Source organism: Bufo gargarizans, chromosome 9, assembly GCF_014858855.1.
Source record: "Bufo gargarizans isolate SCDJY-AF-19 chromosome 9, ASM1485885v1, whole genome shotgun sequence".
NCBI lineage: Eukaryota > Metazoa > Chordata > Amphibia > Anura > Bufonidae > Bufo > Bufo gargarizans.
The window spans coordinates 1,698,552-1,716,369 of NC_058088.1; the positions used below are offsets into that span (position 1 = coordinate 1,698,552).

At 43.7% G+C, this 17,818-nt stretch overlaps 1 protein-coding gene across 1 annotated transcript; it reads right to left on the bottom strand.

Annotated features, from left to right (window-relative positions):
* Nucleotides 1-3,468: 3,468 nt before the first annotated feature.
* LOC122946826 (olfactomedin-4-like) lies at nucleotides 3,469-17,288 on the bottom strand. Its single transcript, XM_044306676.1, has 5 exons — nucleotides 17,166-17,288; nucleotides 15,542-15,688; nucleotides 15,238-15,450; nucleotides 14,982-15,132; nucleotides 3,469-4,731 (listed from the first exon to the last, which is right to left on the bottom strand). Exons 1-5 carry the CDS (start codon nucleotides 17,223-17,225, stop codon nucleotides 3,893-3,895), a joined length of 1,410 nt encoding a protein of 469 aa, XP_044162611.1. The 5' UTR covers nucleotides 17,226-17,288; the 3' UTR covers nucleotides 3,469-3,892.
* Between the last annotated feature and the right edge of the window lie 530 nt (nucleotides 17,289-17,818).

Here is a 17,818-nt window from a genome sequence, read left to right on the forward strand (position 1 = left end):
TGGGGGAAGCTGGTATTTCTTACAGCCCCATTTTTTTGGGGTGGCATTCTGGGGGCATTTATTTCTTGACCATTTTGGGGGGGCACTATGGGGGCATTTCTTACTGGCACATTATGGGGGGAGCACCATGGGGGAGAGGAGCACTATGGGGGCATCTGGGGGCTCTAAAGGGGCTTTTTATTATTATTGGCACATTATGGGGAGCACTATAGGGGAGAGCGGCACTATGGGGCATCTGGTGGCACTATAGGGGCATTATTTGGGGGTACTATGAGGAAGTGGGGGCTCTAAAGGGGTCATTTTTATTGGCACATTATGGGGGACACTATGGCATCTGGTGGCACTAAGGGGGCAATTTTTACTGGCACATTATGGGAGGCATTATAGGGGAGAGCGGCACTATGGGGCATTATTTGGGGGCACTATGGGGGAGTGGAGCACTATTGGGGCATCTGGTGGCACTAAGAAGGGGCATTTTTTACTGGCACATTATGGGGGAGAGGAGCACTATAGGGGCATCTGCTGGGGGCACTAAGAGGGGGCATTTTTTTTACTGGCGTATTATAGGGGACACTATGGGGGCATTTACTGGGGCACTATATAGGGATATTTTATACTGGCATACATTATGGGGACATTAGCTTAACTGCGGGCACTAAGCGGGGGTATTCCATGTACTGTCATATTATAGGGAGAATTATTACTACTAGAAAGTATTATGCGGAGCTTACTACTGGGGGGCTATGAGGAACATGATTACTATTATGGGCTCTATAGGGGCATTATTACTACTAAGTGTGCTCTGGCAGAGAATTATTTCTATTGGTGGGATTTTGGGGAGTACTGTTACTTTGGGGGGCACCCTGGCACAGTATCAGCTTAGCACAAATATTTTTGGGGAACATTATCTTTATAATATTAGTGTCTGGGCGCAGTTATTTTTTAGAGCACTGTGTGCCAATAATTGTTGAAGGGGGCACTATCTGTGTGGTAGTAGTATTTCCAGGGGGACTGTTTCTGCAGTATAGTATTGGGGGCACAGCGGGCACAGTATTGGGGGCACTATGTGTGTGGTAGTAGTATTTCCAGGGAGACTGTTTCTGTAGTATAGTATTGGGGGCACAGCGGGCACAGTATTGGGGGCACTATCTGTGTGGTAGTAGTATTTCCAGGGGGACTGTTTCTGCAGTATAGTATTGGGGGCACAGTATTGGGGGCACTATCTGTGTGGTAGTAGTATTTCCAGGGGGACTGTTTCTGCAGTATAGTATTGGGGGCACAGCAGGCACAGTATTGGGGGCACTATCTGTGTGGTAGTAGTATTTCCAGGGGGACTGTTTCTGCAGTATAGTATTGGGGGTGGCAGGAAAGGGTGTTCAGAAGATGTGAAGATGATAGAAATGTGGGAAACTAATGTCTGTCAATCTCTGCAGAGACGGGAGATGGCTGAAAAATCATCATGGCGGTCTGGTCTGAATGGAGAAGATAAAGAAAGTGAACGTCTACAACAAAGGTGACATCACTGGATGTAAGAGGTATGTGGCGCTATGTAGGAGAGGAGATGCTCCGGCTCCCCAACCCTGCCATTTGCAGAAGGAGGATTCAGAGCTGGGTGAGGACGGCCAAAGGGGGCAGCAGGCCACAGGCGGGTGGCAGATGGTGGGGGGAACCACAGGCCTTGAGCAGGATCTGGGGAGGGAGGAGAGTGGAGGAGATTCCTGGCTGTAGCCTGCTGTTTATTGTATAATGTGAAGCAGGCAGTGCAGCCAGGACAGGCCTCCCCTCTCTCCGTATGATGTGTAGAGACAGGCCTCAACTATAGAATGTCAGCTGTACAGTGTTTATTGGGAGTGGCCTATTATATGTAGGATGGGCTTTAAATAATGGGTGGGGCTAAAAATGGGCCACTTGACTGGATTTGCCCCCCAGGACTAAGGCTGCCAGTCCTCCCCTGACTAGTGGAGTACCTCAGGGGTCAGTATTGGGCCATATCCTCTTCAATATATTTATTAAGGATCTTGTAGAAGGATTGCACAGTAAAATATAAATTTTTGCAGATGACACTAAATTGTGTAAAGTAATTGACACGGAAGAGGCTACAGAGGTATCTTGACAGATTGGAGGCTTGGGCAGAGAAGTGGCAGATGAGGTTTAACACTGACAAATGTAAGGTTATGCACATGGGAAGGAATAATGCAAGTCACCAGTACATACTAAATGGTAAAACACTGGGTAACACTGACATGGAAAAGGACCTAGGAATTTTAGTGAACAGCAAACTAAGCTGTAAAAAAAACTGTGTCAGGCAGCTTCTGCCAAGGCCAATAAGGTAATGGGTTGCATCAAAAGGGGCATAGATATCCGTGATGAGAACATAGTCCGACCACTTTACAAATCACTAGTCAGACCACACATGGAGTACTGTGTACAGTTGTGGGCTCCTGTGAACAAGGAAGACATAGCAGAGCTGGAGAGGGTTCAGAGGAGGGCAACTAAAGTAATAACTGGAATGGGGGGACTAGAGTACCCTGAAAGATTATCAGCATTAGGGTTATTCACTTTAGAAAAAAGACGACTGAGGGGAGATCTAATTACTATGTATAAATATATCAGGGGTCAGTACAGAGATCTCTCCCATCATCTATTTATCCCCAGGACTGTGACTGTGACGAGGGGACATCCTCTGCGTCTGGAGGAAAGAAGGTTTGTACACAAACATAGAAGAGGATTCTTTACGGTAAGAGCGGTGAGACTATGGCACTCTCTGCCTGAGGAGGTGGTGATGGTGAGTACAATAAAGGAATTCAAGAGGGGCCTGGATGTATTTCTGGAGTGTAATAATATTACAGGCTATAGCTACTAGAGAGGAGTCGTTGATCCAGGGAGTTATTCTGATTGCCTGATTGGAGTCGGGAAGGAATTTTTATTCCCTTAAGTGGGGAAAATTGGCTTCCACCTCACAGTTTATTTTTTTGCCTTCCTCTGGATGAACTTGCAAGATAACAGGCTGAACTGGATGGACAAATGTCTTTTTTCGGCCTTATGTACTATGTTACTATGTTATTCTAAAGATTTGGGGGTACTACGGACTGATACCCAACACTGCAGGCACCACCACCATAGAGACTTAATACGCAGATTCATTATTGCTGCTACTACTTTTTCTTCCTTTGAGTGTTAGCATATGAAGACACAAAGCAATTTAAAAAAAAAAAGGTTTTTAATTTTTTTAGATTTAGTAAAACATAACATTTTTTTTTTTACATTTTGGTAGAGCTGTAATCATTAAATGTTATTTTTATCATATTGTAAATGCTGTAAAAAAAACAATGGGACAATTTTTTTTTTCTCCCCATTTCCACACACAAAGGTTTTCTTTTGTGCAGTTTCCCAATACAGTATATAAACCATTAATTAATTTATGTAAAAAGTACAACGGGTAAGGCAAAAAACAAGCTATGTTGATGGAAAAATAAAAAAGTTATGACTTTTTGAGGGGGGGTGGGGAAAATGAAAATGTTTTTCAATGGTCCATAAGGGGCTTAAAGAAGTCCCTCCACATTTTATCATCGTGTTGTTTTTAAGTGTTGATTAATTTTCTAATCACTGTCAAATTCCCTGAATACACTTCAAAGATATTACGTCGACTGTAACTTCCACTAGAGGGATCATTAATCAGAACAGAATTTTTTACTTATTTAGATTTTGAAAAATGATGTTCGAGGGAGGACATTGATCAGTATTTCAATGAACGGAAGCCATTGACTCTGGATTGTGCAGGATAAGCAATAACAAACACCTACATGGAGAAAACATTGGTGGTCTTCTGAAAATGAGGTCTTGATCTCCATTGCTACTTTAAGGTAAAACATTCATGTACATAAGCAGATTCCTAGACAGGTATGGGTAGTGACTTAAAGGCAATATTGTATGTGACTAGGTAGCCATCATTGTACATGTAGAGTTTGTGATCATTAGGGTTGTAGGAAAGACTCTGCACATTCTCCATCATTTTGTCAAGGATGATGCTTATTTGACCTTCCTGGCTTGTCTTGGTGTCATACATGTAAAAGATTTCTTCTTTTCTGGTGCTAAGGGTTCTAGTGGCATACAGGACCCCACACACTATAAAGGCATTGGTGGCACCAGGCTTGTACTGGGATGTCATCCAAGTCTTCTCTACCACCAAGGTAACGGGATTTAATTTGCCAATTACAATGTTTCCAGCGTTTTGCTCTGTAGAGTAAATGACCCAGGGGCCATTTTCATCACTGGCTAAGTCAATGTCCTGCCAGGCAGAGGAGGCGTAAGAGAATCGGTTGTTAAAAGTGGCATCTGTGAGGGTCTTACGCTCCACTGCATTGGTATCCGCATTGCATTTACAGATGTCCCTACTGTTATAGCAATTGTAATACAATGAATTGTTGAACATAATTATGCCTCCGCCTTGGCCACAGCTGGAGTAGTCATAATTATTGTAGGCCAGATTTTTGGTCAGCACCTTCTCTGTGGCTCCTTTGTAGAGCAAGAGATTATCGTATGTGGGGTAATATCGAATAATGTTCATCATACGGCCATCTACTTGAAGAGGGGTCACCCAATGCACATCTTGATTACCATTTGCATAGGAGTCTTTCCCCCATCCTCCAAATTTATAGTTAAATCCTAACCAATTCAACTGGACCACAAATGGTTTACTGATGTTAACAATTCCTCCATGACTGCAGGATCCTAAGGATATAAAAAAAATGAAAAAAATATTTAAAACTATAGACATCACTTGCAATTTATCACAATCTGTTGTGTCATTATACAAATTCATATGTTGCCTGAACCAGTTCAAGATTTACGTGGGTCCTCTGGTGGCAAACATGGTGGATCACCTTTCTACCAATTCTTGACAGTAGAGCATGTTTATCCAGAGTGTAATGGGGCCACTAGCCCCTCTATAACCTAACATCTGAATGTTTTTGTCTGGTGCTAGTGCAGACTTGTCTATTGCTTATGTCATCATCATCTGATGTCATCTCATCAGACAACACTACAAACTTTAAAAACATTTTAAAACAGAAATACAAAGTCGACTTCATTCCTGTTTTAATTTTTTTTTTTCAGTTGTAGAATCTAAGTCTCACGCAACTTCTAACTTAGCGGATTTTGCCTCGCCAATGCACATACATTTCAACGCTGTACAGAGACAGGTCTCCGTACACCATTAAAACGAACTTTAGGAACGAATCGACTTCGGATCTTGGATCCAAAGCTCGATTCACTCATCCCTATTAATGACCTATCCTGAGGACAAGTTATCAGATTGTAAACCTAGGCCTTCTAATGCCGAAGGATAGGTCATCATTATTCAGCCTCCTCTTAGTATACCAAGTCTGATGGCAGTGGCTGTGCTTGGAATTGAAGTGCAATCCCATACACTTTAATAGGATTGTGCTCCACAAAGGCCATGTGACCGTTGAACATAACATCACAGAGAGAGAAAGAGGCCACAGCACTTCCCCGAATGCGACACACTGTCGAACAGCTGATCACCAGGGCTACCAGGGGTTAGACCCCACCAATCTGATTTTAATGACCTATCCTGAAAGTAGGTCATCCATATTGAACTCTTGAAAAATTCCTTTAAAAATGTCCCTATAAATGACACTAAAGAACGTGAATTCAAGAATTGACATTTGAGTAGAAACTTAATATTGGTCCAGACAATAATGTGGTTGCTTAATTTGGCAAAGATGCAAAAGGTTGCAGAAAGTGTGCTAAATTGCACAAAGTGGAGCATGTAACATAATATTCTCTCACTTCACTAGACACATTAGACACTATTTTCCTTTATGCCACCTCATAAGGGCTTGTGCTTAGGGCTTCAGGAGAAATGGGGGGGGGGCACTTCATAGAGGAAACGAATTGTTCTTGTTGATTCTTTCACCTTAGTACTGCCTCTCCGAACTCATTGGGATGTCTCTTTATCATTAACTTTTGTTTATTGTAGCCACAAGTCAGGAGATTTAACAAAGACACTGTTTACCTACAGCTAATTTAACCCCTTAAGGACCGAGGACGTACCGGTACGCCCTATTTCCCGAGTCCTTAAGGACCGAGGACGTACCGGTACGTCCTGACTTAAAATCTGAATTCCGGCGCCGCGGGGGTTAATCGAAACGGGATTTCGGCTGAAATCATTCAGCCGGCATCCCGTAACAACGCAGGGGGGGGTCATTGGACCCCCCCGTATCGGCGATCGCAGAAAACCGCAGGTCAATTCAGACCTGCGGTTTTCTGCGTTTCCGGTCCATTCGGGTGTCCTGTGACCCGATGAACCGGAAAAAGACTGCGATCGGTGGCGTAATTTTACACCACCAATCGCAGTCCGAGGATTTGCAGAGGCGGAGCTGGCCCTGGTGCTGAACGCCGCTGTCCAGGGTGCTGATTGGTGCAGGGGAGAGAGGCGCGAGATTCAAACTTCCTGCGCTCCTCTCTCCCCTCCTCTTCCTGTCCAGCACCCTGACCGTGCAGCATCGTCCAGCACCAGCTCCTGTGTCCCCCTAAATCGGCATCCATCACCCTCCTGCACCCATCGCCACCCAGGTAGGTTAGGGTCAGTGAGGGAGAGGCACCTTTAGGCAGGGATAGAAGGGAAAAGTTAGAAAAAAAAAAAAAAAAAAAAGCACATTTATTCCAAACTTTTTTTTTTCAACTTTCAGACCCCAGACCCCCCCTGCCACTTGCCCCCCCCGCATCCCCCCCACCACCAGCCCCCCCCCCCCCACCACCAGCCCCCCCCCCCCCCCACCACCAGACCCTTCCCCCACCACCACTTTTTTTTTTTTTCTGCGTGCGCTGACTGGCCGGCACTTTTTAGCGTCCGTCCACTGTTAGCGCATCGCCCGCCCCACCACCCCACCGACCGCTGATCAGCGTTGAACCGCAGATCAGCAAGTTTGAACTTTTTTTTTTTTTTTTTTCCTAACACTTTTTTTTGCCTGGACTTTTTAGTACGTGAACACCCGTGCCCCCACACACACGCACATAGAATAAAGGTTTACACGCACGCACATACACACGCACACACACACACCCATGGCCCGCCGGGTGTTCTCGGCCGAGGAGGCATATGCCCAGATTGCCTCCGACTCTGAGAGCCCCAGTGAGGATGAGGATGACCCCACGTTCCTTTTGTCATCCGCATCCTCCTCATCATCATCGGATGACGATGAGCCACCAAGGCAGCGGAGACGCCGCCAGGCGGAGCCAGGGGCCACACATGCTAGGGATCCTGTGGCCCACCCTAGTACGAGCCGCCCTGGGGTTCGTACTGGTTTCCCGGCCCACCAAATAAGTTCACCGGAGCCCCCTGCCGATGAACTTAGCTGGTGTCCCCCAGTGGACTTTGAGCCTGAGATTCCGGATTTCGCTGGCAATCCTGGAATCCAGATTCCCACAGTGGGGTTTACTGAAATAGACTTTTTTAGTTTTTTTTTCAGTAACCCACTGGTGAATTTGATGGTGGAGCAGACGAATCTGTACGCCCAACAGTTCGTCGCTCAAAACCCAGGCTCAGTTTTGGCTAGACCCGGTGGCTGGACGCCGGTCAGTGCAGCCGAAATGAGGACATTTTGGGGCCTCGTGCTGCATATGGGTCTAGTCCAAAAACCCAGTGTCAGGCAATACTGGAGTGGGGACGTCCTGTACCAGACCCCACTGTACAGTATGGTCATGATACGTCACCGGTTTGAGGCCATCCGGAAATGTCTGCATTATTCCGATAATGCAGCATGTCCACCCCGAGGTGATCCTGCCTATGACCGGCTGTACAAGATACGGCCGGTCATCGATCACTTTGGGGCCACATTTCAGCAGGCCTACGTACCTGGAAGGGAGGTCGCGGTTGATGAGTCTCTCGTTGCGTTCAAGGGGAGACTCAGTTTCCGCCAATACATTCCCACAAAGCGGGCGAGGTATGGCGTGAAGCTATACAAAATTTGTGAGAGTACCTCAGGGTACACTTACAAATTTCGTGTGTACGAGGGGCGAGATTCCCGGATTCAACCACCAGAATGTCCCCCCACTCTGGGTGTTACCGGGAAACTCGTGTGGGACCTTATGTACCCACTGCTGGATAAGGGTTACCACTTGTACGTGGACAACTTTTATACCAGCATTCCCTTGTTCAGGTCCCTTGCCGCCAGATCCACGTTCGCTTGTGGGACCGTGCGGAAAAATCAACGCGGCCTCCCTGCCTACCCCCTCCAGGTACCTATCCCCAGGGGTGAGACCCGTGCACTTACCAGTGGAAACCTGTTGCTGGTCAGGTATAAGGACAAGAGGGATGTCCTTATGCTGTCCACAATCCACGGTAACAGCACCACCCCAGTCCCTGTGCGAGGTACCGCGGCAACGGTCCTCAAGCCCGATTGTATCGTCGACTACAATCGGTATATGGGAGGAGTTGATCTCTCTGATCAAGTCCTCACGCCATATAACGCCATGCGCAAAACCCGGGCATGGTACAAAAAAGTTGCGGTCTACATGGTGCAGGTTGCCATGTACAACTCTTTTGTACTATCCCGAAGCGCTGGCAGCACAGGGACATTCCTCCAATTCTATGAGGCAGTCCTCAAAGACCTGATCTTTTCGGACCGGGAAAGAGCAGGCCGGAGTACCTCGGGAACTGGAGGCGCCCGGATCGTCCCTGGCCAACACTTTCCAGGTGTGGTCCCCCATACTGGAAAGAAGGGACGAACCCAAAAAAAGTGCAGAGTGTGTCACAAGAGGGGGATACGGAAGGACACCACAACTCAATGTGACACGTGCCCCGATCATCCGGGCCTCTGCATTATCGATTGCTTCAGGGAGTATCACACTTCCATGGAGTACTAAATTTTTATAATCCCCAACAGTTCACTAGAGAACATAAAACACTATGGCTCTCAGACTTTGGAGACACGAAAACAATTTTTCTTTCCCCAAAAAATATTAGTTTTAGTGCAGGCATCCTCAAACTGCGGCCCTCCAGATGTTGTAAAACTATAACTCCCAGCATGCCCAGACAACCTACAGCCATCATCAGGGCATGGTGGGAATTGTAGTTTTACAACATCTGGAGGGCCGCAGTTTTAGGATGCCTGCTTAGTGTCTCCAAAGTCTGAGAGCCATACATATTGGGCATCGTCGCGTGCGTAAAAGTCGTCGCTATAAAAATAACTTTTTACCAAACGCCTCGGATGAACGGTGTTAAAAATATAAAATAAAAACGGTGCCAAAACACCTATTTTTGGGCAAAATTTAAATTTAAATCCATTTTGCCGGTAATAAAGCAAGGGTTAACAGCCAAACAAAACTAAACATTTATTGCCCCAATTATGTAGTTTGCAGAAACACCCCATATGTGGTCGTAAATGGCTATATAGCCGCACGGCAGGGCATAGAACGAAGGGAACTCCATACGGTTTCTGGAAGGCAGATTTTGATGGACAGTTTTTTTTTTTTTACACCATGTCCCATTAGAAGCCCCCCCTGATGTAGCCTAGACTAGAAACTCCAAAAAAGTGACCCCATCTAAGAAACTACACCCCTCAAGGTATTCAAAAATTACTTTACAAACTATGTTAACCCTTTAGGTGTTCCACAAAACTAAATAGCGAATGTAGAAACAATTTTAGAATTACATTTTTTTGTTACATTGCCTCAAAAAAGAGTAATATAGAGCAACCAAAAATCTAATTTACCCCAAAAATTGTCCCAAAACAACAACCACCTTATCCCGTAGTTTCCTAGATGGGGTCACTTTTATGGAGTTTCTACTCTAGGGGTGCATCAGGGGGCTTGAAAGGGTACATGGTGTAAATAAACCAGTCCAGCAAAATCTGCCTTCCAAAAACCGTATGGCGTTCCCCTTCTTCTATGTCCTGCCGTTTAGCCAAACAGTAGTTTACGACCACATTTGGGGTGTTTTTGCAAACTACAGAATCAGGCCAACCCATTTTGAGTTTTGTTTGGCAGTTAACCCTTGTTTTACTCCTGGAAAAAACTGATTATATTGGAAAATTTTCCAAAAAATAGAAATTTCTAAATTGTTTCTCCATCTGCCATTAACTCTTGTGGAACACCTAAAGGGTTAACAAAGTTTGTAAACCCAGTTTTGAATACCTTGAGGGGTGTACTTTCTTAGATGGAGTCACTTTTTTGAAATTTCTATTCTAGGGGTGCAACAGGGGGCTTCAAATGGGACATGGTATAAACAAAACCAGTCCTGCAAAATCTGCCTTCCAAAACCCATATGGTGTTCCCCTCCTTCTATGTGCTACCGTTCGGCCAAACAGTAGTTTACGACCACATATGGGGTGTTTTTGCAAACTACAGAATCAGGGCAACCCATTTTGAGTGTTGTTTGGCAGTTAACCCTTGTTTTACTCCTGGAAAAAATTGATTATATTGGAAAATTTTCCAAAAAATAGAAATTTCAAAATTGTTTCTCCATCTGCCATTAACTCTTGTGGAACACCTAAAGGGTTAACAAAGTTTGTAAACCCAGTTTTGAATACCTTGAGGGGTGTACTTTCTTAGATGGAGTCACTTTTTTGAAATTTCTATTCTAGGGGTGCAACAGGGGGCTTCAAATGGGACATGGTATAAACAAAACCAGTCCAGCAAAATCTGCCTTCCAAAACCCATATGGTGTTCCCCTCCTTCTATGTGCTCCCGTTCGGCCAAATAGTAGTTTACGACCACATATGGGGTGTTTCTGTAAACTACAGAATCAGGGCAACCCATTTTGAGTGTTGTTTGGCAGTTAACCCTTGTTTTACTCCTGGAAAAAATTGATTATATTGGAAAATTTTCCAAAAAATAGAAATTTCAAAATTGTTTCTCCATCTGCCATTAACTCTTGTGGAACACCTAAAGGGTTAACAAAGTTTGTAAACCCAGTTTTGAATACCTTGAGGGGTGTACTTTCTTAGATGGAGTCACTTTTTTGAAATTTCTATTCTAGGGGTGCAACAGGGGGCTTCAAATGGGACATGGTATAAACAAAACCAGTCCTGCAAAATCTGCCTTCCAAAACCCATATGGTGTTCCCCTCCTTCTATGTGCTACCGTTCGGCCAAACAGTAGTTTACAACCACATATGGGGTGTTTCTGCAAACTACAGAATCAGGGCAACCCATTTTGAGTGTTGTTTGGCAGTTAACCCTTGTTTTACTCCTGGAAAAAATTGATTATATTGGAAAATTTTCCAAAAAATAGAAATTTCAAAATTGTTTCTCCATCTGCCATCAACTCTTGTGGAAGACCTAAAGGGTTAATGAAGTTTGAAAAAACAGTTTTGAATACCTTGAGGGGTGTAGTTTCTAGAATGGGGTCATTTTTGGGAGGTTTCTATTATCTAAGCCTCACAATATGACTGCAAACCTGAACTGGTCCATAAAAAGTGGGATTTTGAAGATTTCTCAAAAATTTCAAAATTTGCTTCTAAACTTCTAAGCCTTGTAACATCCCCAAAAAATAAAATATCATTCCCAAAATGCTACAAACATGAAGTAGACATATGGGGAATGTAAAGTCATCACAATTTTTGGGGGTATTACTATGTATTACAGAAGTAGAGAAACTGAAACTTTGAAATTTGCTAATTTTTCAAAATTTTTGGTAAAAAATGTATTTTTTTATGCAAAAAAATTAACTTTTTTGACCCAATTTTAGCAGTGTCATGAAGTACAATATGTGACGAAAAAACAATCTCAGAACGGCCTGGGTAAGTCGAAGCGTTTTAAAGTTATGAGCACTTAAAGTGACACTGGTCAGATTTGCAAAAAATGGCCTGGTCCTTAAGGTGAAAATGAGCCTGGTCCTTAAGGGGTTAAAGGCTATGAACATTTGTGGGGGAAATTTGTATTCATGATTGCATTTTACTAAGTTTGGGCTTAAAATCTTTTTTACAATTGGTCTTCATTAAAAGAAATTCAGCAGTTTTTGTCATATAGGTGTTAGTTTAGCCTAGCTGCAGGACATCTTACTTTTACTTTCAGCTGTCATCTGACATTAAGCCCCTTATCTCTGAACTACTTATAGCTCATAACAGTAATTCCTTCAGGAAGACAGTGTAATGGTTGAATCTCCTAAGGGCTCTTTCACACTTGCGTTGTCCAGATCCGTCGTGTACTCCATTTGCCGGAATTACATGCCGGATCCGGAAAAACACAAGTAAACTGAAAGCATTTGAAGACGGATCCGTCTTCAAAATGCGTTCAGTGTTACTATGGCAGCCAGGACGCTATTAAAGTACTGGTTGCCATAGTAGTAGTGGGGAGCGGTATACTTACCGTCCGTGCGGCTCCCGGGGCGCTCCAGAATGACGTCAGAGCGACCCATGCGCATGCGATCACATCATCCATGCGCGTGGGGCGCCCTGATGTCACTCTGAAGCGCCCCGGGAGCCGCACGGACGGTAAGTATACTGCTCCCCCGCTCCCCGCTACACTTTACCATGGCAAACAGGACTTTAGCGTCCTGGCAGCCATGGTAACCATTCAGAAAAAGCTAAACATCGGATCCGGTAATGCGCCGAAACGACGTTTAGCTTAAGGCCGGATCCGGATTAATGCCTTTCAATGGGCATTAATTCCGGATCCGGCCTTGCGGCAAGTGTTCAGGATTTTTGGCCGGAGCAAAAAGTGCAGCATGCTGCAGTATTTTCTCCAGCCAAAAAACGTTCCGGTCCTGAACTGAAGACATCCTGATGCATCCTGAACGGATTTCTCTCCATTCAGAATGCATTGGGATAATCCTGATCAGGATTCTTCCGGCATAGAGCCCCGACGACGGAACTCTATGCCGGAAAAGAACAACGCAAGTGTGAAAGAGCCCTTACTTGGTATTGCAGTTAACAAAAGCAAGTGAAAAAGAGACATCAGAGCAGTCAGACGAGGAGAAAGATGAATCCAAGATATGTACATTGCTAGCATAATCTGCACACTGACACAAAAGTAGTAAAGCTCCTCTGTATAACTAAAAACACAGTGGCCACAGAGTAAAGGTGGCCATGTACCTTGCAAGAGTTAGGGTTCGTTTCAAGTTTGTGCTTCAGCGTGTGATCATGGATGCATTTTTATACAGATCTCTTTTAGATGATGTCCGCATCCTGTCTCTCTTTCAGACTCACTCACTTTAAAGAATGACTCTTGAGGGAAAATTCGGAGCTGGTTGGTGCATGCTACGATTTTTCCAGTCATTTCATGCACCATCCATTGATGCTTTTGGACTTGTGCATTAGGTTTATATTTTACTGGCAGCTGTGTAAGGGTATATTCAAATGAGATGTTTTCAGGGGTGGACTGGGAACTTAAAGTGACCCTAGAAAAAAAAAAAAATTGTGCCGTAGCGGGCTCCAAATTAACAGAAGGTGGGGCAAAATACTGTCCCATCAGAACCATATACCACAGTGCAGCACAATATGTTGCCTAAAAGCTGTCCCTTTGTGGTGGCCATCAATAGCTGCCATTTTCTGTCTCCTCCACCTCCAGTTGTCTCTGAATAAGATACGGAGCAGGGGGCTTAGGAGGTGGGACGCAGACTACAGCAGTTGAATTCAGGAGAGCATGTGCGCAGGGGTGTATCTATCACAAGGCAAACAAGGCATTTGCCTAGGGCGGCACTTGCCAATGGGGCGGCAAAATGCCTTGTTTGCTTAGTGATAGTTACACAATATGCTAAATATTTTTATTGCTCCTTGTTCGATCCACTACTTCACTATGCGAGCGGTATCGCCGGCGCCGCATAGTGAAGGAGTTGAAAGACTTACTTCCTCCTCCTCCTGACTTCCTCCCAACCTCCCCTGCCTTTTGTGTCCGCGCGTTGCCGTCCAAGTGCAGAACGGATGCTGCACACGGTCACCGTGAACACTGAGGCCAGGCCCCGGCCACCAATAGGCACTGATCCCTGAGCCTGCTGTCTTCAAAAACTGTAAGTACTTAAATTACAGTAATTCACAAAAAATCTATTACTTAGTTGTTTTATGGGGTAAGGGGGTTGGGACCCGTTGAGTAGTTAGAGGGGGGAGAAGGGGTGGGTCGAATTTATATTAGGAGGTCGCCCGAGTTTAGTCTCGCCTAGGGCAGCACAAAACCAAGATACACCACTGCATGTGCGCTTTGGCAGAGGGGAGGGCTTGGGCAGCCCCCTGGGTATCAGCCCACCGTGAAATTTCCCTGTAAGGTATATGGCCCTGGATGTTTTTAACCACACAGTGAAAATTGCACTAAAACAAAGTTTAAAACCGCATTCAGTTTTAACTGGTTTGCTGCAGTTTTGAGATGTGGTTATTTGCCATGGTTTTTTCTAGGTTAAAAATGTAACATAAATGCATGGCCAATAAGCACATCACAAAACTACAGTAATCACGGTAAAACCAAGTGCGTTTTCTGGAGAGTTTTTTACCACACGGTCAAAATCATTTTGTGTAGCTGCTGTATACCCTCAAGTCAATAGGCAGCTTTAGCCGAACTAATAGGGTAAAACCACACGGTCATGTTTTTGCATGCAGTTTTGGAAGCCAAAACCAGGAGTGAATTCTAAAAAAAGCGTAGTCGTATCTGTCCTTACTTTACTTTTTTCTACTTTTATGATCCACTCCTGATTTTGGCTTCAAAAACGGCATCAGCAAGTCTGACCATGTGGCCGCACCCTTAGGGGATGTGAGCACTAAACGTGTCTAGGACAGCATAAACTGTAAATACAGCCGTGCATGGCTTCACTAATAAATTGCTGTAAAAATGTTAATAAATTTGGTACATTTTATGATTCCTCTTAGCCTCACACTTTTTCAACAATGTTCAAAACTGTACAAGTTGTACAAGTACAGTTTAACAATTTGGAACATTTGATTACTAAATCTTCCTTAGGTTAGGTATGGTCTATGTTCTGAATGTATGTTGTGGAGATATTAGTTTTCATAAGTAACACAATTATCTTACCATAATTGATCTGTGGTGGGACTTCATTATTTTGGTTCTTCTCACAATCTTCAAGTCTCTTACGCAGTGAAGCAATCTCCCGTCTCACAGCTAGGACATTGTTCTTGTCGTATGATTCTAGTTGGTTCACCATAATGGATATATTATGGACCTGGAAATTAGATATAATATGACAGTGTTTAGCTTTATCTTCTGCAGTTATGTTTTCCATATTTGTCTATTTTATTATTTTGAACCTCCTGAACTGTTGACCTACCTCCGTATAGAGAGTTTCCACCAGAACATTGGATCCATCCATTGATTCTCGAAGTTTGATAACCAATGATTCCATTTCTCTGATCTCCAACCTAAGCAGCTCAAAGTCTAGTTCTGTGTAGGCTACGCCACCCATCTCTATGACTTCTACTCGCCTGGTCAGGTTCTTAAGCTTTACCAGGTATTCAGTCAGTGTAGCCTGATAACTGTTCACCTAAAAGAAGGACAAGATTTTATAAATGCATCCTGCATTTCAAGAGACTCATTATTGACTGCTAGTGTGCGAGAAATTTTTCGAGTTTTACCTTAGTGATCTCTTGTTGGACACTGATGCTTAGATCCTTGTTGGAAATTTCCAGGATCTCCAAACGATCTGCAGGGAATGTGTTATCTGGGAGGGCAACAGAGCAGTAACAAACGCCCAGTTCATCCATAGCCCCAGTGGTGTTTACCTGTACAAGACCATAATGTAATAGAGGTTAGGTCAGTGAAATATTCATAGTGCTTTTTGGGCATGAGCCCTGCACTCTCTGTGTCAATGCTTGCAGTCATCAATATCTAAGTGGACTTCCACAGCCCACATAAGATATGTTGCAAATAAGTTAATGATGTTAACATAAACAGAACTTAGCCACTTCCCAGACATTTCGGTCTTACCCAGACATGTTTTAACTGTCTGTCTGTGACCTAAGATCAGATGTGTGTGGACACCTGGATCGTAACAATCAGGACATCAACACACATGTGATCTTGGGCCACAGACAGGCCATTCAAAGACGTCCTAGTAAGACTGAAACATCCGCTAACACTACGGAATGGCTATGTTCTCTCCTTATTAACTAAAATGGGTTTTACAAAAAAATAATATATATATATATAGAGAGAGAGCACAATATATAGATAAGGACTATCATGGAGGTCACATATTGTATTACTGCCCTATAATATATTAACATATGTAGGTTTCAGGAGGTAACTGTTTTAGGAACCATTTATTTGAGAAGGAGAACTGCACTATACCTGATACAGATCAGTTGCAAACCCCACCTCCAGACAATAATCACTACCAAGCTGTGCTCTTCCACAGTAATAGTTACTGTTGTATCCCCCCCCCCCCAACTGTAGCCTAAGCAGTATTTCCTGCCTCTTCTATTAGTTACAGCATTGCCCCTATATCGCATTTGAAAACACAGCGGTGCCCCCCCTTCCCTGAGTAGTCAGAGCAGTTCCTCCTTCTTTTCCCTAGTAATCACAGTAGTGTCCCAATACTCCCCCTGTAGTCAGAGCACTGCCTTCCCTTTCCCCAGTAGTCACATCAGGGCTCAACTTTCCTCCTATTCTTCATACATGGTGAAGTGCAAATCATGTGAAACTCACTCTGTACAGAAACTCTGTTCATCTTAATATATAATAACAAATAGAGAGCACATTCTGTAAAATAGATATAGATAGATAGATAGATAGATAGATAATTAGATAATTAGATACACTTGAAATAGATATATATAAAAATTTTATTCACCCATGTGGTACAGCAACGTTTCTTTTTGGAGAAAGGCTCTAGTGTTGAGCTGGAACGTTGCTGTACCACATGGGTGAATGAAAATTATTATTTTGTTTTTTCGGAGTGCTGCCTTTTTTCCATTTTATATTTTGGGAAATTGCTTATTCCCGTTGGGCTTTGCACCTGTTGCTATTGCTGGTTTGGTTGGTGCTGCCTGTTTTTTCATTTTTAAATATATATATATATATATATATATATATATATATATTAGACTGACACAGTGAATAGATAGATAGATAGATAGATAGATAGATAGATAAAAGATAGATAGATAATAGATAGATAGATAGATAGATAGATAGATAGATAGATAGATAGCATTTTCCATGGATTATCTATGAGCCCTGTCAATTCTTTGTACTCACCAGCAGACTGGCAGCATGGCTATGCAGTACACACACAGCTAGGATTAGTAGAAGCAGCATCTTGCCCTATGGAATTGCCTTCTGCTCCTCTCTTTGCCTTGTGCAGAAGCAGCTGTATTTATATAGGCAGCTTTGGGGTGGAGGAATGACCTCAAGGAATTTCCAGATTTTCCTCAGATGAAGCCCCCTCCCCATTACTTCCAGCACACACCCCATCCATTCGGTTTGTACCTGTTGAGAAATCACACAGTTGACATAGGTGTAGCAATGTCCTTTGGAAATCTGCATAAGAAACAGTCCTGTAGTAAATAAAAGAATAGCATTGTATTCCCCTTGTGCTGGTCATCTTCACAAGAACCTGCATTCCTGTCCCGAGGAGTTGAATTGCTAAACAAGATTTGCACAGTGATAAAAGAAAACTGTCAGCCTCGGTTCACATCTGCCTTGGAGGCCCCCTTAAGAGCCCTCTTTGCAGATGCCATCAAAATTGACCAAAAAAATAGTGCGGCTATATAGTAAAAAAAAATTACAAAAATTTGTTCTGTAAAATGAAAGACACCACGATAGAAAGCCAGTGGACCTCATTATAGCATAAGGTTGCTTTTGGCAATGGAAGTGATTAAAGCAGATGTGGATGAGTCCTACACTGTCTG